Below are 23,806 nucleotides of genomic sequence, written 5' to 3' on the forward strand. Positions count from 1 at the left end.
TATGAAGAGAGTGCAGTTCCTTTTAGCTTTGTAAAATAAAGGTTTCACTTTTGGCTAGTAATTTCTCATGATTATTTTACCTTTAAAATAAGAAACTAAAAAAAAAAGCCTATAAATGAGAATTGTAAATAGAGGCTTTCAGAAATACTCATGAATATATTCTTTTTAAGTTTATTTGAAACCTCTCTTTGCCTTAATGGCAGCTCTGTGTGTTTGTATCAGAAAATAGAGTGATCATGGTGTGCTTAGAAAACCAGCAAGTCTTCAGTTTTTGAATTCAGAATTTAGGAGTCAGCATGTCTGGGTATAAATCCCTAACCCACCACTTACTAGACATGTGACACTCTCTATATCATCACTCTCCTAAAATGCATTGAGATCATTCAACTAGTATAAGTAAGTGAAACGGTACATGGTGAGCGTTCACCCCAGTGCCAGATGGGTGATGAGCACTCTTAAACGTTAACAGTCATCATCCCTTCTATTATATCTTAACATTCGGTATTTTACCCCCTTGACGCTGTGGCATCTTTGGGTTCTCTGACTTCGACAGACAGCCATTGTTCTCTCGCTCCTGCTCTCATTGCTTTGGGACCTTCCTGCCTTCACGCATGTCACCTCTTCCATGTCTAGGAAGTCAAAGTCCAGACTTCCATGCTGCCTGTCCCTCTGAAGTACTCCTGCTCCTCTTCTGATGGTTTCCTTGTAACTTTTTGCTCACTCGTTTTCCATCATTAATTTTTAGTGTTAGATCAATTCTGTTAGGATTATTTTTCCTATTGGTGACTAATTTTGGCAATAGGCAAGCTAAATCATTTAGTACCAGCTGAAAGAAATGTGGAACATATACATGTGTATAATGGTGTATGTGGTGCTGCTGTGTTTAAGTCCTCCATAAGCTGTTTGCAAAATCATTAATGAAAACAAATCCAGATTCCTATTAGCCCACTTGTTTTCCATTTCCCATAAGGAAGATTGTTTCAGTCTCTGATAAATTAAGAATCAAAGTTATTTAATTTATTGAGTAGAAGACAAACTACATTCAACCATTGACCTTAGTTTTTTTCCCTTAGTTAAGAAATTCTTTTATCTTTCAAAGATCTGTTTACCACTTCATTCCATTAGAAACATGTAATCTAGAGAGCTCATTTAAAGTTTTCCACAAGCTTGGGAACTAAACATTTTTAATGTTAATATATTATGTTGTATATATATATATAATAACCACTTATTATATATTATATATAATTATATGTTATATATTATTGTATATATGAAAGCCACTCTTTATATAGCATATAATCTCACAAAGAAACAGGCACATCTTTCTTATTTCCTAAATCGACTCTCTGACATCTTGAAGTGCCCTTACCAGCATGAAGAAACAGAAAAGGCTGTCATGACAAATCCCCTATAGGATCATGGGGTAAAACATTCTAGTACCATAATAATGAAACACTTTATGTGGGCGAAGAATGATAGAAATAACAACTGTGCCACATCAGACCTCATTAAAGTCAATGAGCTGCAACACCAGGCTATTTGTAGTCTCGGACAGTTTCTGTTGAATATTCTACTATATTTATTATCTAAATATTGAAAACAGCAATAAAGAACAACTCCCCATTTGCTGGAAATCCATTTCTTGAACAAAGCATCCACATAAAGCCCAGAAAATGTTTCATTCCATTTGGTTTAAAAACCCCTTTTATTTTATAAGTGCAGTGTTTTCCAGTATGTTCTCCAAAGAGTCCCCTATTGTCTCATAAATGTGGCCATTTTTCTCTAGTCATAAAATTTACAAATATCAATTAATTCACAGGTAAACTTGAAATGCTTCATTTAAACCTAGCACGAGCTGGAACTGGGTTTACACTGAGATAACTGGGAAGATGGTTAAGACGGCAATTTTCGCCTATTGGCCTCTCTCCACAAGGAACAGAGACTCAACCAATTTAAAAATAATTCTTATGATCAAGTAATATTGTGAATTACATTCACCACAATTCTGATGTAAGTTACTTGTATTTATTTAAAACATTTTAATAGCAATTGTTAAAATGTCCACCGTATTTTAAATTGGAGAAATAGAGAAATAGATAAAACAAGAGTCCAGTTTTCAGTGTATTTCATGAGAAAGATAAAAACATACTTTGCCTGAAGGGCCTGCCTTTCTGTTTAAGAAATCTCCTAATGAGAAGTATATTCTGGAATGACCAACCCATTTTCTTCTAAACTAGTGGTTTTTAAACTGTTTGACTACAACCCCAAAGAAGTATTGCTTTTTCCAGTGCACACATACGAATTCATCCAGTTGGCTTTAGGTGGCCTAATGTGTAACACAGTTAATGTGCCCACATTTATTAGCCACTGTAGGGAGTTCTTTTTTACTTTCCATGAGTCACGTTGTTTTATCCTCATTAACTGAACACAATATCTGCACATACTTTATGTTTCATGAGTTTTACTTGAAATTATCAAAAAGTTCCTGGCATAAAAACTAGAAAATAAGCATATTTATTAAAGGAATATTCATAAACTTACCTTAATAACTTGGCATTTTTATTCGATTTTTAAAATTCCCTGTAGGAATTTGCCAAAACAACTCTAATTACTAACCTTAGGGGGCCAGTACATTATAGATATTCATAGCCTTATTAAAATTATGGTCTGGCCTAGTTCGGGTATGAAAACAAAATTTTAGCAACTTTATTTTTGTTGTTTTTAACTTAAATAGTAATGAACTATTTTTACTAGCAAACTATTCATTTTTTATTTTTATTATTATCATAACTTGTAAAATAGAATCCCTGAGACATTTTTAATATGTCTGTTGTGCTGTTTTAAAAAGGGAGAAATTCTTGCACAACTTTTATATTGAAATCATTGCTTTTAAAATAAAAATTGTTTATCTGATGAATAATACTACTCTCTAGTGAGGTTTGTGGAGCTTGGCTATTGTAAACTTAAATGATTACCTATTATTTATTATGATTAGCTTTGTTATGTAAACCAACATTCCACAGAGATTAGAAACTTGAGGAAATTTGAAACGAAACACACACAGAAAGATATTTAAAATAAACAAGGATGTATTACATATAGTGGAGTACATGTTGATTTAAAATATATTGAGGCATGCATCTCCCAAATAAAGAAGTCATTTCTTTAAAACTAATGTGGTAGGAAATAATGTTGGCATGCATCAAGTAATCCATAGGCAGTGTTCCTTTAAAGGCTCATTGGCTGATGAGCCCCATGCCAGTTGCTAGAGATGCAAGGATGAACAAGAGAATCCTTATCCTCAAGTGCTTACAGTCTGCTACGACACTGCAACACGTAATAATACATCTGCCTAGGTAGTCATGTTAAAAAAATATAAGGGAGGCCATGGATAAAATGGAGCAGTTTGGAAAGTTTGCCCTGATTGTGTCCAGTCTTGTGGCCTATGGAAGGTGAGTTCAAAACGAGAGGCAGTGCAGTATGTCAAAGAGCACTGAACTTGCAATGGGGAAGCTGGTGTTGCAATGGGGAAGCGGGACTCTGGGCAGGTTGATTTCAACTGTCTTGGCTTCAATGTTACATCTGCAGAAATATGAGTCATTGATTCATAAACTCATTGTAATCAATGAATTTATACTGTAAGTGGCTGCAATTCAGTACGGCAGATTGGGCTACCCTGGTAGTCAGGTGTGATGCATAGTGAAAACCTTTGGGCTGTATGACCTCCTTTTTATGTTGTGGTACAGACAATTTTTTGAGTATGGAGAAAGTACATTTTAGCTAATATTCTACTTCTACCAAGCGTTTGCTATTTAAGCCTTTGGTCTATGTTGAAAGAATTTCAGGCATTAGGCAAGCAAGCAGGTGGGAGGACTTGGGGAAGGCTCTGAAATTAATCTGTGCCTACTTGTAAGGTTAATCCAGCAGCTCTGAAGGTAAACCTGGTTTCATTTTCTGAAAGTAGCTGGGGGATGGGGGTGCATGGTTGAGAAAGAATGACCCGCCGTCTCCTCTGTGCCCAGACAGGTTCCTCCCTCCCAAGAGCCTTTTGCAGCTGTTGGAGACCTATTCCTGGGATCCATTGGGGTGGAGAAGTGTCCTAGATTTGCACACGTTTCTCCTGTAGGCCTCCCTACCCTGGCATGCATCTGCACACAGAGTGTCTCCATCTGTTCCCTGCTGCTTCTTTCTCTTTCCCTCTCTGACCACAGGCTCAGTTTCTTTGTCTTTCCTTTGCCTCAACACTTGGGGTTTTCTGCCTCTGCAACTCTTTAGATAAGAGTATTTGCTTTATGGATTTATCAGCAAAAATGCTGTAGAATGATTGATGCCATAAAATACCTCAAACAACAGTAAATATTCCAAAGAGCATGAGCCTTCCCTTTGTTCCTTTTTTAAAATTCCAGTTTATTAATGTGTAATTGACATGCAAAAAGCTATACATATTGAATATATCAACTCAGTGTATTTGGGGATAAGTATACATCTGTGAAGCTATCACCATCGTCAAGGCTATAGACATACCCATTACTTCCCAAAGTTTTCTCTTGCCCCCTTTATTATTATTATTGTTGTTATTATTATTATTATTTATTATTATTATTATTATCTTGTTATAAGATTTACTATTTCAGCAAATTTCACATATACAGTACATATCAGTAGCTGTAGGCACTATGCTGTAGGTCTCCAGAACTTATTTATCTTGTGTAACTGCAACTTTGTACCCTTTGACCATCACTTCCCCCATTTCCTCCTCTTCCCAGCCCCTGGCAACAACTGTTCTACCCTCTACTTCTGTAAGTTTGACTATGTTAGGCTCAACATATAAATGAGATCATATGGTATTTGTCTTTCTGTATCTGGCTTATTTCCGTCAGTTTAATGTTCACTAAGTCTGTGTTATTGGAGATGGTAGGTTGTCCTTCTTTTTTAAGGTTGAATAATATCCATTATACATGTACACCACATTTGCATTTATTCATTGATGGACATTTGGGTTGTTTCCATATTTGGCTATTGTAAATAATGCTGCAATGAATATAGGCATGTAGGTATCTCTTTAAGACCTGATTTCAATTCCCTCAGATAAATAGCCAGATTTTTGGATCATATGGTAGTTCAAGCTTTAATTTTTGAGAAATCTCCATACTCTTTTCGGTAGTGGCTGGACACATTTATATCCCACCAACAGTGCACTGAGGTTCTCTTTTCTCCACACCCTTGCCAATACTTGTAATATTGTTTTTTTTAATAATAGCCATCCTAATAGGTGTGATACTGTGGTTTTGATTGGTGATGTTGAGCATCTTTTCATGTACCTGTTTGCTGTTTGCCATGTCATCTTTGGAGAAGTGTCTTTTCAGGTCCGTTCCCCCTTTTTTAACTGGGTTATTTGTTTTTGTGCTCTTAAGTTGTAGAAGCTCTTTATATATTTTGGATATTAACATTTTATCAAATAATATTTTGCAAATATTTTCTCCCATTCTGTAGGTTGCATTTTTATTTTGATTGTTTCCTTTGCTGTGCAAAACCTTTTCAGTTTAATATAATCTCACTTATTTTTTGCTTTTCTTGCCTGTGCTTTTGGTATCATCCAAATATCATTGCCAAGACTGATGTCAAGGAGTTTTTCCCCTGTGTTTTGTTCTAGGGATTTATAGTTTCAATTCTTATGTTTAAGTCTTTAATCCTTGTTAAGTTGATTTCTTCCTTTTATTTCTATTCACCTTGTTTCTTCTCTCCAAAAAGCGACACAGCTAGAAATGTGTGTTAAAATAGAAAGCAAGAGGTAAACAAATGCAGCCAATTATGAATTCTGAAGCTTTTCTTGAACACTTCATCCTTTTTTTTCCTATTGGACAGACAGGATACGACTTTATATCTTTTTTTTTTTAATTGAAGTATCATTGATATACAATCTTATATTGGTTTCAAGTATAGAACACAGTGGCTTAACAGTTACCCATATTACTAAATCCTCATCCCAACTAGTGCAGTTACTATTTGTCCACTTAGGAAGATGTTATAGAAACATTGACTGTATTTTTCATACTGTATTACTATGCCTACGACCAGCTTATATTATGATTGGGAATTTTTGTACCCCTATATCCCTTTACCTTCCCCACCCACTTCACCCCTTGCCCATGGTAACCACTAGTCACTTCTCAGTGTCTATGAATCTACTGTTTAGTTTATTTCTTTTCTTTCATTCTTTTTTTATTATTTATTTATTATTTTTACTTTTTATTAAGGTATGTTTGACACACACTCTTATGAAGGTTTCACATGAAAAAACAATGTGGTTACTACATACACCCACATTATCAAGTCCCCACCCATACCCCAATGCAGTCATTGTCCATCAGTGCAGCAAGATGCCACAGATCCACTATGTGCCTTCCCTGTGCTACACTGTTCTCCCCATGATCCCCCACACCATGTGTACTAAACATAATACCCCTCAAACCCCTTCTCCCTTCCTCCCCACCCGCTGTCCCACACCCCTTCCTTTGGTAACCACTAGTTCATTCTTGGAGTCTTTGAGTCTGCTCCTATTTTGTTCCTTCAGTGTTGCTTCATTATTATACTCCACAAATGAGGAAAATCATTTAGCATTTGTCTTTCTCTACCTGGCTTATTTCACTGAGCATAATGTCCTCTAGCTCCATCCATGTTGTTGCAAATTGTAGGACTAGTTTCTTTCTTATGGCCAAATAGTATTCCATTGTGTATATGTACCACATCTTCTTTATCCATTCATCTACTGATGTACACTTAGGTTGCTTCCATATCTTGGCTATTGTAAAAAGCACTGCAATAAACATAGGGATGCATATGTCTTTTTGAATCTGAGGAGTTGTATTCTTGGGTAAATTCCAAGCAGTGGGATTCCTGGATCAAATGGTATTTCTATTTTTAGTTTATTGAGGAACCTCCATTTTGCTTTCCACAATGGTTGAACTAGTTTACATTCCCACCAGCAGTGTAGGAGGGTTCCTCTTTCACTGCATTCTCACCAGCATTTGTTGTTCTTAGTCTTTTTGATGCTGGCCATCCTTACTGGTGGGAGGTGATATCTCATTGTGGTTTTAATTTGCATTTCCCTGATGATTAGTGATGTGGAGCATCTTTTCATGTGTCTGTTGGCCATCTGAATTTCTTCTTTGGAAGAAGTGTCTCTTCATTTGCTCTGCCCATTTGTTAATTGGGTTATTTGCTTTTTGGGTGTTGAGGCCTATAAGTTCTTTATATATTTTGGATATTAACCCCTTGTTGGATATGTCATTTAAAAATATATTCTCCCATACTGTAGGATGCCTTTTTATTCTGTTGATGGTGTCCTTTGCTGTACAGAAAATTTTTAGTTTGATGTAGTCCCATGAGTTCATTTTACTTTTGTTTCCCTTGCTCGAGGAGATGGGTTCAGGAAGAAGTTGCTCATGCTTATATTCAGGAGATGTTTGCCTATGTTGTTTGTCTTCTATGGTTTCATGACTTACATTCAAGTCATTAATCTATTTTGAGTTTACTTTTGTGTACAGGGTTAAACAATAATCCAGTTTCATTCGCTTGCATGTAGCTGTACAATTTTGCCAACACCAACTGTTGAAGAGGCTGTCATTTCCCAGTTGTATGTCCATGGCTCCTTTATCATATATTAATTGACCATATATGGTTGGATTTATATCTGGGCTCTCTAGTCTGTTCCACTGGTCTATGGGTCTGTTCTTGTGCGAGTACCAAATTGTCTTGATTACTGTAGCTTTGTAGTAAAGCTTGAAGTGCCAATCTGGATGCCTTTTATTTCTTTGTGTTGTCTGATTGCTGTGGCTAGGACCTCCAGTACTATGTTGAATAGAAGTGGAGAAAGTGGGCATCCTTGTCTTGTTCCTGATCTTAAAGGAAAAGCTTTCAGCTTCTCGCTGTTAAGTATGTTGTTGGCTGTGTGTCTGTCATATATGGCCTTTATTATGTTGAGGTATTTGCCCTCTATACACATTTTGTTGAGAGTTTTTATCATGAATGGATGTTAAATTTTGTCAAATGCTTTTTCAATATCTATGGAGATGATCATGTGCTTTTTGTCCTTCTTTTTGTTTATGTGGTGGATGATGTTGATGGATTTTCAAATGTTGCACCATCCTTCCATCCCTGGAATAAATCCTACTTGAGCATGATGGATGATCTTTTTGATGTATTTTTGAATTCGGTTGGCTAATATTTTGTTGAGTGTTTTCTCATCTGTTTTCATCAGGGATATTGGTCTGTAATTTTCTTTTTTTGTGGTGTCTTTGCCTGGTTTTGGTGTTAGAGTTATTCTGGCCTCATAGAATGAGTTTGGAAGTATTGCCTTTTCTTCTACTCTTTGGAAAACTTGAAGGAGGATGGGTATTAGGTCTTCACTAAATGTTTGATAAAATTCATCGGTGAAGCCATCTGGTACAGGGGTTTTGTTTTTAGGTAGTTTTTTGATTACCAGTTCAATTTTGTTGCTGGTAATTGGTCTGTTCAGATTTTCTGTTTCTTCCTTGGTCAGCCTTGGAAGGTTGTATTTTTATAGAAAGTTGTCCATTTCTTCTAGGTTATCCAGTTTGTTAGCATATAATTTTTCATAGTATTCTCCAATAATTCTTTGTATTTCTGTGGTGCCTGTAGTGATTTTTCCTTTTTCATTTGTGATTCTGTTTATGTGTGTAGACTCTCTTTTTTTCTTGATAAGTCTGGCTAGGGGTTCATCTACTTTGTTTATTTCCTTGAAGAACCAGCTCTTGCTTTCATTGATTCTTTCTATTGTTTTATTCTTTTCAATTTTATTTATTTCTGCTCTAATCTTTATTATGTCCCTCCTTCTACTGACTTTGGGCCTCATTTGTTGTTCTTTTCCTAGTTTCATTAATTGTGAGTTTAGACTGCTTATATGGAATTGTTCTTCTTTCTTGAGGTAGGCCTGCATTGCAATATACTTTCCTTTTAGCACAGCCTTGGATGCGTCCCACAGATTTTTGCAGTGTTGAATTATTGTTGTCATTTGTCTCTGTATATGGATGGCTTGATCTCTGTTTTTATTTGGTCATTGATGAGTTGGTCATTTAGGAGCATGTTGTGAAGCCTCCATGTGTTTGTGGGATTTTTCACTTTGTTTGCATGATTTATTTCTAGTTTCATACCTTTGTGGTCTGAGAAACTGGTTGGTACAATTTCAATCTTTTTGAATTTACTGAGGCTCTTTTTGTGGCCTAGTATATGATCTATTCTTGAAAATGTTCCATGTGTACTTGAGAAGAATGTGTATTCTGCTGCTTTTGAGTGTAATGTTCTGTAGATGTTTCTTAGGTCTATCTGTTCTAATGTGTTGTTCAGTGATTCTGTCTCCTTACTTATTTTCTGTCTGGTTAATCTGTCCTTCAGAGTGAGTGGAGTGTTGATGTCTCCTAGAATGAATGCATTGCATTCTATTTCCCCTTTTAATTCAGTTAGTATTTGTTTCATATATGTAGGTGCACTTGTGTTGTGTGCATCGATATTTATAATGGTTATATCTTCTTGTTGGATTGATCCAGTTATCATTATGTAATGTCCTTCTTTGTCTCTTGTGACTTTCTTTGTTTTGAAGTCTGTTTTGTCTGATAAAAGTACTGCCACTCCTGCTTTTCTCTCTCTATTAGTTGCATGAAATATCTTTTTCCATCCTTTCACTTTTAGTCTGTGTATGTCTGTGGGTTTAAAGTGAGTCTCTTGTAGGCAACATATAGATGGGTCTTGTTTTTTTATCCATTCAGCGGTTCTATGTCTTTTGATTGGTGCATTCAGTCCATTTACATTTAGGGTGATCATCAATAGGTATGTACTTATTGCCATTGCAGACTTTAGATTCGTGGTTACCAAAGGTTCAAGGTTAACTTCCTTACTATCTAAGAGTCTAACTTAACTCACTTAATATGCTATTATAAACACAATCTAAAGGTTCTTTTCTTTTTCTCCTTTTTCTTCCTCTTCCATTCTTTTTATATTAGGTATCATATTGTATACTATTTGTCTGTCCCTTGATTGACTTTGGGGATAGTTAATTTAATTTTGCATTTGCTTTGTAATTAGCTGTTCTACTTTCTTTACTGTGGTTTTATTACCTCTGGTGACAGCTATTAAACCTTAGGAACACTTCCATCTCTAGCAGTCCCTCTAATACAGACTGTAGAGATGGTTTGTGGGAGGTAAACTCTCTTAGCTTTTTCTTATCTGGAAATTGTTTAATCCCTCCTTCAAATTTAAATGATAATCTTGCTGGATAACGTAATCTTGGCTCCAGGCCCTTCTGCTTCATTGCATTAAATACATCATACCACTCCCTTCTGGCCTGTAAGGTTTCTGCTGAGAAGTCTGATGTTAGCCTGATGGGCTTTCCTTTGTATGTGATCTTATTTCTCCCTCTGGCTACTTTTAACAGTCTGTTCTTATCCTTGATCTTTCCCATTTTAATTACTGTATGTCTTGATGTTGTCTTCCTTGGGTCCTTTGTGTTGGAAGATCTGTACATCTCCATGGCCTGAGAGACTATCTCCTTCCCCAGATTGGGGAAGTTTTCAGCAATTATCTCATCAGAGACACTTTGTATCCCTTTCTCTCTCTCTTCTTCTTCTGGTACCCCTAAATGTGAATATTGTTCCATTTGGATTGGTCACACAGTTCTCTCAATATTCTTTCATTCTTAGAGATCCTTTTTTCTCTCTGTGCCTCAGCTTCTTTGTATTCCTCTTCTCTAGTTTCTATTTCATTTGTCGTTTCCTCCACCATATCTAATCTGCTTTTAATATCCTTCATTGTGCTCTTCAATGATTGGATCTCCGACTAATTCATTCCTGAGTTCTTGAATATCTTTCCATACCTCCATGAGCATGTTAATGATTTTTATTTTGAACTCCCTTTCAGGAAGAGCCATGAGGTCCATGTCATCTTTCTCAGGAGTTACATTAATTTTACTCTGAACCAGGTTCCTTTGGCATTTTATATTTCTGTATGTTGCCCTCTAGTGTCCAGAAGCTCTACACTCTGGAGCTGCTCAATCTCTGAAGCAATGTCGGGGGTTGCAGGGGAGTGGTATTGGTGCCTGGGGGGAGGAAAGAGCTGTTTCCTGCTTCCCAGCTGCTATGCCTTTCTCTACTGCCTGAACCTGTGGGCTGAGCACACAGGTATTAGCTCCTATGCTTTGCATTTGTAGTTGCTGTAGATAGATCTTCCCTCTGGCTGGCTTAATGCCAGGGTATGGTTTGCCAGTTTGCGAGGCCGGTGGGGCTAGCTGGGAGAAAGGTGCAGTAGGCTGCCTATCACGGAGGGGGTCCTTGGAGCTGTGTAGCCAGCCAGGGAACTGGAGCACCTGGACATTGTGAAAGCTCCCAACCTGCTGGGCAGAGTGCACCTGGACAATTTTGTCTACCTGTCCTTTCTTCTGAGCATTAAGCTCTGTGCAGTCCTTGCCCCTTTAACAGCCATCTTGCTAAGGGCTTCCTTATTAGGAAGTCTCTCAGGCTGCCCACCTTTCTTTTGTCCCAGAGCAGCTGGATATAGATCCCTGCTTTCCACAAGTGGCTGGAATTTCAGTCTCTCCTGGAATTCTGCCTTTCTTAGCTTTCCAATCCCCTGATCACAAGAGTATCATGAAAGCACCATGAAATGTAGGTTTGTGCTCCCAGAGCAGATCTCTGGATTTAGGTATTCAGCAGTTACAGGCCTCCACTCCCTCCCCACTCCATTTCTCTTCCTCCTGCCGGTGAGCTGGGGTGGGGGAAGGGCTTGGGTCCTGCTGGGCCACAGCTTTGGTACTTACCCTCTTCCATGAGGTCTGCTCTTTTCTCCAGGTGTATGCAGTCTGGCGCAGTCCTCTTTCCTGTTGCTCTTTCAGGATTAGTTGTATTAATTATATTTTCATATTATGTGCGGTTTTTGGAGCAAGCCTCTGTCTCACCTCTCTCGCTGCCATCCTTAATCCTGTTTTGTTTTAATATTCCACAAATAAGTGAAATTTTGTGGTATTTGTTTTTCTCCACCCAGCTTATTTCGCTTAGCATAATACCCTCTAGTTCCATCCATGTTGTTGCAAATGGCAGGATTTCTTTTTTTAATGGCTGAATAGTATTCCATTGTGTATATGTACCATATTTTCTTTATCTATTCATCTGTTGATGGATACTTAGGTTGCTTCCACAACTTGGCTATTGTAAAGGCAGAAATAAACATAGGATGCATATATCTTTTCGAATCAGGGGTTTTGTTTTCTTCTGGTAAATTCTTAGAGATGGAATTACTGGGTCTATGGTATTTCTATTTTTAGTTTTTTTGAGGAACCTCCATATTGCTTTCCACAGTGGCTACACCAGTTGACATTCCCACCAACAATGTAGGAGGGTTCCCTTTTCTTCACATCCCTTTCTTCACATTTCTTGTCTTTTAAATGGTGGCCATTGTAACTGGTGTTAAGTGATACCTGCTTGTGGTTTTGATTTGCATTTCCCTGATGATTAGTGATGTTGAGTATCTTTTCATGTGCCTGTTGTCCATCTGTATTTCTTCTTTGCAGAAGTGTCTGTTCAGGGTCTTACCATTTTTTAATCGGGTCATTTGTTTTTTGGGCATTGAAGCATATGAGTTCTGTATGTATTTTGATGTTAACCCCTAAGAGATGAATTAATTATGAAAATATTCTCCCATACTCTTGGTTGTCTTTTTGTTCTGCTGATGGTGTCCTTTGCTGTACAGCAGCATTTTAGTTTGATATAGTCCCACTTGCTCATTTAATTTTGTTTCCCTTGTCTGTGGAGCTGTATCCAGGAAAAAATTGTTCATGCTTATGTTCAAGAGATTTTTGCCTATATTTTTATCTAAGAGTTTTATGGTTTCATGTCTTACATTTAGGTCTTTGATCCATTTCCAGTTTACTTTGTGTATGGGGCTAGACAGCAATCCAGTTTCATTCTCTTACATTTATCTGTCCAGTTTTGCCAACACCAGTTATTGAAGAGTCTGTCTTTTTTCCCATTGTATATTCAGGGCTCCTTTGTCATACATTAATTGACCATATATATGTAGGTTTATTTCTGGGCTTACTATTCTGATCCATTTATCTATGGGTCTGTTCTTGTGCTAATACCATACTATTTTGTTTACTGTAGCTTTGTAGTATAGCTTTAAGTCAAGACAGCTTGGACACTTCCTGTTTGTTTTTGGATACTTCCTCTTTGTTTAATTGTGTTTATAAGAGATAAAAACATTTTAAAAATACAAGTAAAATCCTGGTAAAAATTTTTTTCTCAGACTTTCCTAAAGGCTGTATTTAAGCTTAGCCTTGAAATACTAGTAGTTGTGGAGAAGAGAGGACAGATTCAAGTATATGGAGTAGAATTGACAGGTTTTGGTAATTTATGTGACAAAGCAGATAAAAAGAGTATTCCATATACCTTCAGTAATCACTTAGCTCCAAGATTGTCCTGCAGTAATCACTTAGCTCCAAGATTGTGGAAAGACCCATATGTAGGCATATGTTTACTTCTAGACACAAACCTAACCTTAGAGAGGAGCCTTACCACAGGTTGTACATCATTAGTGAGGAGTGTTCCAACAATATTAGTTGTGGGACAGAAGAACTGGCATGGCTTAAAACACCTTGCTATGATGTGATTTGATGAACTATATATGTCTGCAATTTGACTTGTCAACACTGGTATTTAAAGTATTACCACTATGGCTAATTTTTATTAATGTCTGTCTCAGACTGACAGTTTGCATCATCCTTCAAGCAAAAACTCTTTTGAAAACATGAACAGTACTGGTCGTCATGAGTTTTCTTATCATGAAGAGCAGTCTGGTTTTATAGCTTCCCTCTGTTTTCTATAATTTATTCTTCATTTCATGAATTATCTGTTTGTAACTTCTCACTTCCTCTGTTGCTGATAGCTTCTGCTCTTTCTCTTCCCATTCATATCCTTGAACCATATTTTTTTTGCAGTCCTGTCTTTCTGCTGATAGAATTCACTGAGAATTTCTGCTGCAAGGATCTGGCAACTTCAGTGAATAAAGAGTCATATTCCAACTTCTATATTTGTTCTTACAGCTCATGCTTGGCTAACACTTCATCACTGGTTTTGGAATGGAGATAGTCACTATCTTTTTCAACTATTGTTAGCTTCAGTTTTGTCTGGGAAGCATCTATAATTTGTCTTTTCTGATTTTTTCATTTCATTCTGGTGATCTACCAGCTGCCCATTGTCAAATTCATCCTATCTGTATCATTTTATAATTATTTTTACCCTTAAGTTCAGAAGCAATATCAAATAGTATCATTTGCACAGTAGACTTTTTCAAAATTTCTATTTGTTCTCTTTATAAGCAAGCTCTTTATGTCTTTCTGAAAGTTTTGTAAAATTCATTAGTTCACTAAGCTCAGTAAAATGTTCAGTCTTCTGTTTCTCATAGTAATTATAAAAACTCTAACTCAGATATAGTATTTTCTTTGGAAATCCAATGGAGTTTAGATTTCCATCTTCTCATAACTTAGTTTAGCTTCATTTTCTCTTTCAAATACAATTATCCCTTGAACCACACAGGTTTGACTTGCACAGGTCCACTTAAATGTGGATATTTTTCAATAAATATATTGGAAAATTTTTGGAGATTTGAGACAATTTGAAAAAATACTTTCTTTTTTCTAGCTTACTTTATAAAATAATATAGCATATAATACATAAAACATATAAATATGTGTTAGTCACTATTTGTGCTATTGGTAAGCCTTCCTGTCAAAAGTAGGTTATTAGTAATTAATTTTTGGGGAAGTCAGAATTTATATGCAGATTTTCAACTGTGCAGAGGTTCAGCACCCTTAACCCCATATTGTTAAGTGTCAACTGTATTATGACATTCTTTGTAAACTTCATCTTCAGTAGGTATAGTTTGCCAAATATATTTGCTGTTTCCTGAGATTCTATTCTTTTTTGATTCTCAATATAACAAGCATATTTCCTACAGCATTTGACTCATTTCTTTAAGTCTTCTGATTGAATATTTTAAAGCAGACTTGTTCAGAAATATTCCAGCTTTGCTTCTTGATTTCTTCAAAGATATCATTGCTTCTTGATCATTTTTTCATAACCTGATATCTATTAAATACTTTTTTCAAATTATATATTAATATTAATGCAATTTATTTTTATTTGATGAATTCTGCTACTTAAAAGGAGCATTCTTCAGGGGGAAAATGACAAACTAATTCCAATTAACAAGTAATAGTTATAGGCTTCTTAGATTTGTCATAAAGACCAGGACTGGGCTCTTCTGTCACCTTTGTTGTGGAAGAGACAGCAGTCAGTTTAAGTACCTTCCACTGTAACTTTTCCTCCAGCAGTTCCTAACGTTTTCTCCTTACTTCTGAATATTCCTACGTCTAAGTGTGATTTATTCGTATTGCCTCTTGGAATATAAGTTCAGTCTTAGGACTCCTATATTCAATTCTGGGAAATTCTCATCTTATCTCTTAAACAAGGGCTTCTCTACTATTTCTTTTGAGTTCTCTTGGTGATGCAAGTAAAATTTTGCTTCTTAGCATAGATAGATGATAGATAGGCAGACAGATAGATACTATCTTAGTCTGTTTAGGCTTCTATAACAAAATACCACAGACTGGGAGGCTTACAAAGAACAGAAATGTATTTCTCACAGTTGTGGAGGCTGGGAAGTCTAGATCAAGGTGCTACCATTGGTCACCTTCTGGGTGAGGGTCCTCATCCTGGTTCATAGTTGCCATTTTCTCTCTGTGTTTTCCTATAGGGCTAGGGATCTCTGCTGGGTCTCTTCTGTAAAGCACTCATCCTGTTCATGAGAGCTCCAACCTCAGTCTTAAGCCCCTTCCAAGGTCCCACCTCCAACTACATCATCTTTGGGGGTTAGAACTTAACATATGAATTTGGGGAGCACATAAACATTCAGAACATGATAGAGATAGGTAGATAGATAGATAGATAGATAGATGGATAGATTAGATAGATTAGATAGATATATAAATGATGATAGATAGATAGATAGATAGATAGATAGATAGATAGATTGATAGATGATAGATAGATGATGATAGATAGATAGATAGATAGATAGATAGATAGATAGATAGATAGATAGATAGATAGATAGATGGATGTTGCATCATCTCTGGACTGCATTCTGCATCTTCCACCAGTTCTCTCTTCAGATATATCCAGGCAAGCCTTTAAATTAGTTTATGTATTTTCTAAAAATTCCAGTAACTACATTTTTTGTTTTCAATATTTCTGAAGGGTTTTCTTTCAAATCTACTTGTTCTTTTTAAGATTTAAAAAAAATCTGTTTACATTTAAAATCCCTTGCTCTTTAATGAACATTACTTCTTCATTTATTCCATGAGAATAATTAACATACTGACCTTTGTCTGATGATTTCTTAAAATTAATTTTACCCGGAAAGAATTCATGATCCTATTGTTGAGTGCTGCCTTTCTTAGCATTTTGCATTTTGTGTACTCATGATGAGTAGGAGGGTGTGTGTATATATAGGTCTCTCTTATGTATGTCTGCCTGTCTTTTCCCTGTCTTCACCCTTCTTTACTTCACCATTTTATATTATCTGCCTGACCTCCCAACCCTCTAGACCAGACTGGGCTTAATAACACCCATCCCAATTGACGGGTATATCATGGAGTTACGCATCAGAGCAGCGGATGCTCACTTAAGCTTCAGATGGAGAGATTATGTGTGTTCCGCAGCCTTTAAGCCAGAGAGTTTGGGTCTTTTTCAGCTTGTCTTCAGCATTTCTAAGCTGCTGGCTTTAAAAAGTGAGTCTAGGTCTGGTTAGAGAACTTTTATATGTTCTCCAGGAATAGTACCTGTGCCCATCATTTCTACTTCTAGAACTGGAGCCCAGCAGGCCTGTGGCTTTATCTGTACTTCCTACTTTCATTTCTGGTCCATTTCTGTCCTGTAGACATGCCCTTTTTGAATACAGATTCTTTTAAGAACTTTCTCTTTTTATAGCTGACTGTGTGTTTGAAGTAGAAGGAACAAATTAGAGAGTAAACTCGTTGTGCCACATTCATAACATGCTACAAATGAATTTTCCATGTGTATTATTTTAATTTTTCCAACTTCTCTGCCTCTTTAGGAAAGGTACACATTTTGTATATAACCTATAACCCCTACTGTGCAGACTGCAGACATCATAAGTATGTAGTCATTGCTAAATCCTTCTTAGTTTATGTGATTTTCTAATAAAAAAGAATCTGATTCCTAATCTTACAAACATTCTGTATTTCAGAATATGTCAATATATATCTGTGTGTGTATGTTTCAGGGTATGTATAAATACATACTTTTCATACCTTTTAGGGTCCCACTGGGTTTATTTACATATTTATATAATTCTCCTGCCCTCAATCTGGTGAAGAATACCTTGAATATGGCTAAAACATCTCTTTATTCCAGAGTACAGAAAAAATTCTGGAATTTCTAATGACAATTTTGGACTCTGCCATAAAACTTCTTTTCCTAGTATTTTAAGTTCATTTTATTGCTTGATTGTTTTTAACCTCTCACAGAACACAGATGGCCAGACTTATTCTGTGTAAGGGCTTGAGGGGAAACTAACTGGCCCACTGATGTTTTTATTTCTCATGATAGTGTTTCCATGTGGAAGTCAGTAGCTCAGTATCACATTGAAAGTATACTGGATATGAAGGCCTGTTTGCCTGTGTCTTGAACTTTTTAGAGTTTGGAAGTCATCAGTCAAACTTAGCAGCTCATTCTTTAAAGCCAAGTTGTTCTGTATTTTCCTTGGCCTGTTTCTTCCAGCAAATATTGTAAGACCTCAATTTTCATTGTGGGCTAATTATTCTCTTCTGTTTGCCTGAACCATAATTCAATGGGAGCTCTTCCTACCCCAGGAAATGAGGGCAGAAATTACATAATTGAGAATAATGGCTTGAAAGACATGAATGTCTAGAATCTTGTGCTAATTCTGATACATACTAGCTTGGTGGTCTTATAGAAAATTCACTGGAAAAAAAGGTTTTCCTCCACTTTTAAAGTAGGATCCTCATAGAGACTAAATATTTATTGAATGACAATCATGATATAGCTCCTTAGAAAAATGAGATCTGTAGTGACTAGTTACACACTTTCCAATGAAAAAAATGTGATTTTAACTTATCTGGTTCTCAATTAGAAAAATTCCAATGTATGAAAACTAACATTTAATAAAATAGAAATATTTTAAAGATTATTGACATTACTAATACATACATTTAGTTACATTTTATACATTTAATATTTTCAAGAGAATCATGAAAGGCCAGACTCAAGAGAAACTATAGTGTACTTAGTACTTTTAATTATTAATTTACTGAAACCTTCAAAAAAGTTTTCCTAAGAAACATGAAATCTCAACACCACCAATTTGCAGTTAAAGTCTTCCTTTATTGAAGATATCCAAGCAAGGTGAACAACAATTCTTAATCTTTAATGTTCCTAAGTAACACTAGATGATTAGACATCTAGCATAGCTTTTATAATTAAACGAAGCTTAAATACTAAAGATAGTGCTGGCCTTTACAAATACCTGGTCCCTTTTTTTGAAGTTGTTAGTTAAAAACAATGATAAAATATATGGAAAGTATTTACTAGCAATTTTGGAACCAAAAAAAAAGATGTTAAACACATTAAAAAAATTATTCTTTGTATTTCAGGCCCTCCGGGGAAGCGAGGTAAGAGGGGCCGAAGAGGAGAGTCTGGTAAGTCTCTTTCAGCTACTCTGTGTCATTCATGTTTTGATGAGGCTCCCCGTCTGTTCCTCCTAATTATTATGTTGTCTTGGTGGAGGTTGCACATATGTGTGTGTGTGTGTGTGTGTGTGTGTGTGTGTGTGTATTTAAATCTTCTTGGTGAGACCTAGAATATTATTTTTCTCTCATCTTATTTCCATCACACCTTAGGTAGAAGTTTGCACAGTATTGCTAATTACAGTTTAATAATGACACTGGCACCTAATTTTGGCTTATTTACTGTGTCAACTTAAGTCTGTCCTTTCTGTGTAAGAAACCCAGCTGAGGATTTCTTAGCTGCACACACTGTCGCAACCATCACCCATGCCTCCATCACCATAGGTGGTCAGTAAATGCAAGTTTTTTGTGAAAACATCTGCCTTTGACACAGGGGCACATGTCTTGGAAAGCTTTATTCTTATTTTACCCAACTGGTACAATTTTGTCATGCTTTTTGCTCTCATTCTTTTCAAAATTTGAGAATTTTTATTCCTCTTGTATAACCCTAGAGTTTTAGTGATGACAGTACCCAAAGTAATCAATCCAGCATTTTTATTTTGTAGTTGAGGAGCTGGAGGCCCAGAGCAGTCAAGTGATTTGGCCAAGGCCATGCGGTTTTTTATGAACAGAACTTGAAACAGAATCATTGTCCTAACACTCTCTTCAGTGAGTTTTTGCCTTCAGGCCAAATCCCTATGTGTACCTTCCTCATATCTGGCCAGGAAGAATTGATGGCCTGATGAGATTTCATGTGGTCATTGACATTTTTGAAGTCTTAGACTATAAAACAAGTAAAACAGTAAGTGAACACACTTACTAGGATATCTTGGTTTCAAAAAAAAAAATCTTCATTTGACTTTTCTGCTTCCCTTTGGAAGGTAATTTACGGTTTGATTATAGGGTACTAAGAAATGTTATTTTCCAGTATTTTTCTAAGTATTTATCAGTATTAAAAACAACCAATTGCTAGGTGTTAAAACAGCAAAAATTCTAACCTGTCAAGAAGAGCAGACAGCAAACTGATTTTTATTTTAAACCCCTTTCCTCTTTCTTTTGGAATAAAACTGTCAAAGTAAAACAGGTTTATGAAAATTCAATAATTTGGGCAGTGTAGCTGCTTAATTCCTTTAAGAGTATTTTCAAACCTTATCTTCAAACCTCATTTAATCTAAATAATTGGAAATTTGTGTGCATATCACTTTCACAAGGTACACAGTTTTATACTAGAGGGTATGTTATAAATTTGTTTTGAGGGAAAAGAAATGATAAAAATTAGGAAGTCAAATAGTCACTGAATTGATTTCTGTGTCAGAAGAAAGAGGATTATGTAAAAAAGTGCAATTTTATAAGTTATAATTATAGATATAAATTATAGAAATTATTATAGAAATATAGAGTTACAGAAATTTTAAAAGTCATTTTCCAACTTCCTGGCTGCTTACAACTAGTGTTTTCATTGAGCACATGGTATGTACAATATTGAAATTTGCTTAGCCTTTGCCTATGTTTTGATGAGAATATATAGTTTTAAAGAAACATAAACATCAGGACAGTCTTTTATATATTGACAATGCTACTAAATGGAAGTATTCTTAGAATAAGTAATGGGTACATTTCTGATTTAGCCATTTTACCAAACTCAAGAAAGTTTTATATCAATTTTCTATAAGTGGTCTTCTGATTCATATTTTGTCTTAATATTTAGGCATATAAATTAGACAATTTTTACTTAAGATATATGAACCTCTCAGCCATTTATAAACAAGCCTCAGGGAATGTGAGCATTCATTGAACTTTTATGTAAAATTGTGTGTGTGGTTGGATGTAAATGCATATTCCTGCGTGGTCCCAAAGGGTTCATGACCTAGAAAAAGGTTACATCTGTGTCCTTTGTATTGCGCTGATGATTATGATGATACTTTAATATTTTATTTAATCTTAATATTTTGCATATTTACTAATTTCTCTCTCTTTTCTTTTTCTCTCTACCCCCACCCCTATAGGTCCTCCTGTAAGTATATTCGCTGCATTTTGGCTCTTGTACATTAATCAGGATCACGTATGTTGTATGTTAAAACTTTATTTAAAACACCAAAATGTAGTCTGTATTTCAATTAGAACCATGTTACTGACCTTTTAAGAGTGCTTACCTTTGGGAAATTACTTTTTAAGTATACTATTTTGGATATGTTGAAGTGCACTGTGTGTTGGTTTAAAAAAAATCTTTTATTTTTAATGTGATCACAAACCAATTGCTCCCTTGGGACTTTTGGCGTAACTTACGAGCTCCTGATATTAAATGCTTTTCCTGGAATTCTGAGGTTTCTTTTGCAAGCAAATCTCCCAGCGATTTCACACTTCTTTTTTCATCTGTTTAAACTTGTATCTGAAATACTTGCATTTGCCAGTCCACCAAATGTAGATGGCAATGCAGTCATGGAAATGATACCCCCCAAGGGCTTGGTCTGGTGCTGCCTCCTTAGGCTCCCTTCCCTTTGAAGTCTGCTAGCATTTGCTGGCATGAAGAGCATGAGATGGAGCCCCTGGAGAGTTGCACTTTCTTTTTTCTTCCCTTGAGTAGGTCATAGCTGCAGCATTCCAGTCTGCTTTGCACTCACAGAAACAGATTATCTTGTCAGTTTTGAGCGGATATGTTTTTGAGAAATATCCTGGATGTGTTGTCTGACCCCAGTGTTCATACTGTGCACTGTGCTTTTACGGTAGCGATGATCATGGCCCTTGAGATATTTTCTCATCCCGAATAGCCAGTTTACTCTGGGGTTCACAGACTGCACCTTGGCAACTTATCTAACAGGCCAGCATGGTCCAGGGAGATAGGCTTAGCAAATACTCGCTTATTTTATTCAGAGGAAGCATTGGCTTCCAAATATCTTTTGCAGTCTTCCTGCCATGTTCAAGGATGGAACATAAATCATGTTAGAATGACTTTGTTTCTGTAACTGACTTTTAGCTCCTGCTTAATGCTAGGCAGATGGCATGCGGAAGGTCTAGGAGCCTTATTCTTTGACTTCATATTTAAGCCTTTGTCTTTAAAACTAGAAACAAACCACTACTACCAAGAGGAAACTCCAGGGGTTACAGCCAGAATAGAGTATTCAAAGCATCTTTTTTGTGGATGTAAGAATTAGCCCAAGAGGCAGTTAAATCTCATTTCTACATTATGGTGACATTTGGGACTCAAGTGCTTCCTATTTGGCCTTTCAAAAATCAAGGAAGCCATATAGTTCTTGCTTTCACAGGGCCAGGGCCAACTATTTGTCCGTGTTCTCTACCCTAAGATTTTGATTGGCCTTTTCTTTTTATATAAAAAAGGAAATAGAAGTAATGTTTTAAGCCCCTAGTATATGTCAGGCAGTATTCTAGGCACTTTACCCACATACTTTTTTCATCTTGTCTCAAAATGATCCTCTGATGTGTTCGTTCCCATTGTTCATTGGGGAAACTGAGGCTCATAGAGGTTAGTTATAAATGGTTACACCATTAGAGAGGGTTTGCAAGGTTGGAATTCAATTAGATATGTCTGATTTTAAACCCTTTCTGCTTACCACATTGTCCCTATTCCTTATGAACTGTAAGTGTGTTATAACATGAGGCATTGTTACACAGGTTTGGCAAGCCAGGGGTTAAATCATATTTCTTGATACAAATAAATACATATAATAAAAGCATGACCAAAAAATGAAAAGTAACTAATCTATAAAACAAGCATTAATACTGCTCCACCTCAGCTGCATTTAAAGCTGTTACTTTAAGTTTCTTGCAAATTGCATCAAATCTGAGAAGTAAGGTATGACCATGAGTTTTCCTACTGACTAAAACATAATTCAAGTCATGCACATTTGATAAGAAGAGAAACCATTGATTGTGAAAAAGAGAAAAAATATATATTCATTTTTTTATCTTGGTTAATACAATGGAGTCTTATGACACTTGGTACCCCATGTCATGGGAGTCATTTTGGATGAAATACCTTATAATGAAATCCTCCCGAGTGTCCAGTTTCTAAACTGCCATATATGATTTTCAGGGAGTATTTGCCTTTCATCAAATTTCGCTGTAGAGCAGGTGGCTTTATAAAATATTTGCATTATATTTCTTACATCTTAATAAAAGTTAATTAACAGTGGCATTACTGTGATTAAATGGGTTTATCAGTGGTGTATTTATTGAGATGCAATATCTAATTATTAACAATTATAACTTGTAGTGAACATATTCTTCCTATTTTAGCATTATATAATAATGTGTATTTTTTCTTTCCACTGCTTTACTACAAAGTGAAATCTGAAAGTTTCTGTAGTATCATATTGGTGGAAAATTTTCCCCTAATTTTGTGGGTTTTTAAAAATAAATTGTCTAACTATCTCCACATATAAGATATTGGATAAGATATCGAAGCTTATGCTGCCATTTTAATGGCAATTGCCCTTGCCTCCATTCTGTAAATTAAACGTGAAGCACAAAGTTAGTCCAAGAAATTAAATAGTCTTCCTTCTGGCGAGCAATCTTTGACACAGTATCAAGTAAATTCCTCAAGCTTCCTTCTAGTTATGAGCTTCTGTGGTCTGCTGGCTTCATGTAAACAGAAAGATTGTGAGGTGTAACCTGGTGTCCTGATGTGTATTTTCTTGTTTACTTTTACTTTGTTGTGAAATATGCTCAGTAATGCAAAAGAAATCCTTGGGCACTCATCATAATAAACAAAAGAATGAAAGATTGATTGGCCCAAGGGACAATGGCAGATCTCTGAATACTGTGAGTCACCTTTCATCAGCTTAAATACAACTTGACTTGGATCCCACATATCAAATTACTCTTTAGGAAGCTGTTCAGCTTATTACTCAGACTTATCCATTTTGACAAAAAGATGTTGCTACCATAGGAATCTTCACTATAACAGGCTTCAAGGGAGCAATTATTTGATAATGTGTGTAATTTCTTTTTATG

General features: G+C 35.9%; 1 protein-coding gene across 1 annotated transcript in view; it reads left to right on the forward strand.

The window, feature by feature from the left end:
• Nucleotides 1–23,806, forward strand: part of COL25A1 (collagen type XXV alpha 1 chain) — a 457,450-nt gene that overhangs the window by 212,345 nt on the left and 221,299 nt on the right. The window contains exons 3-4 of the mRNA XM_037020206.2: nt 18,764–18,808; nt 20,842–20,849. Of these exons, the coding sequence (XP_036876101.1) occupies nt 18,764–18,808; nt 20,842–20,849 (53 nt within the window). The remainder of the gene's footprint in view (nt 1–18,763; nt 18,809–20,841; nt 20,850–23,806) is intronic.

This window comes from Manis javanica, chromosome 5 (genome assembly GCF_040802235.1).
Source record: "Manis javanica isolate MJ-LG chromosome 5, MJ_LKY, whole genome shotgun sequence".
In the NCBI taxonomy this organism is placed as follows: domain Eukaryota; kingdom Metazoa; phylum Chordata; class Mammalia; order Pholidota; family Manidae; genus Manis; species Manis javanica.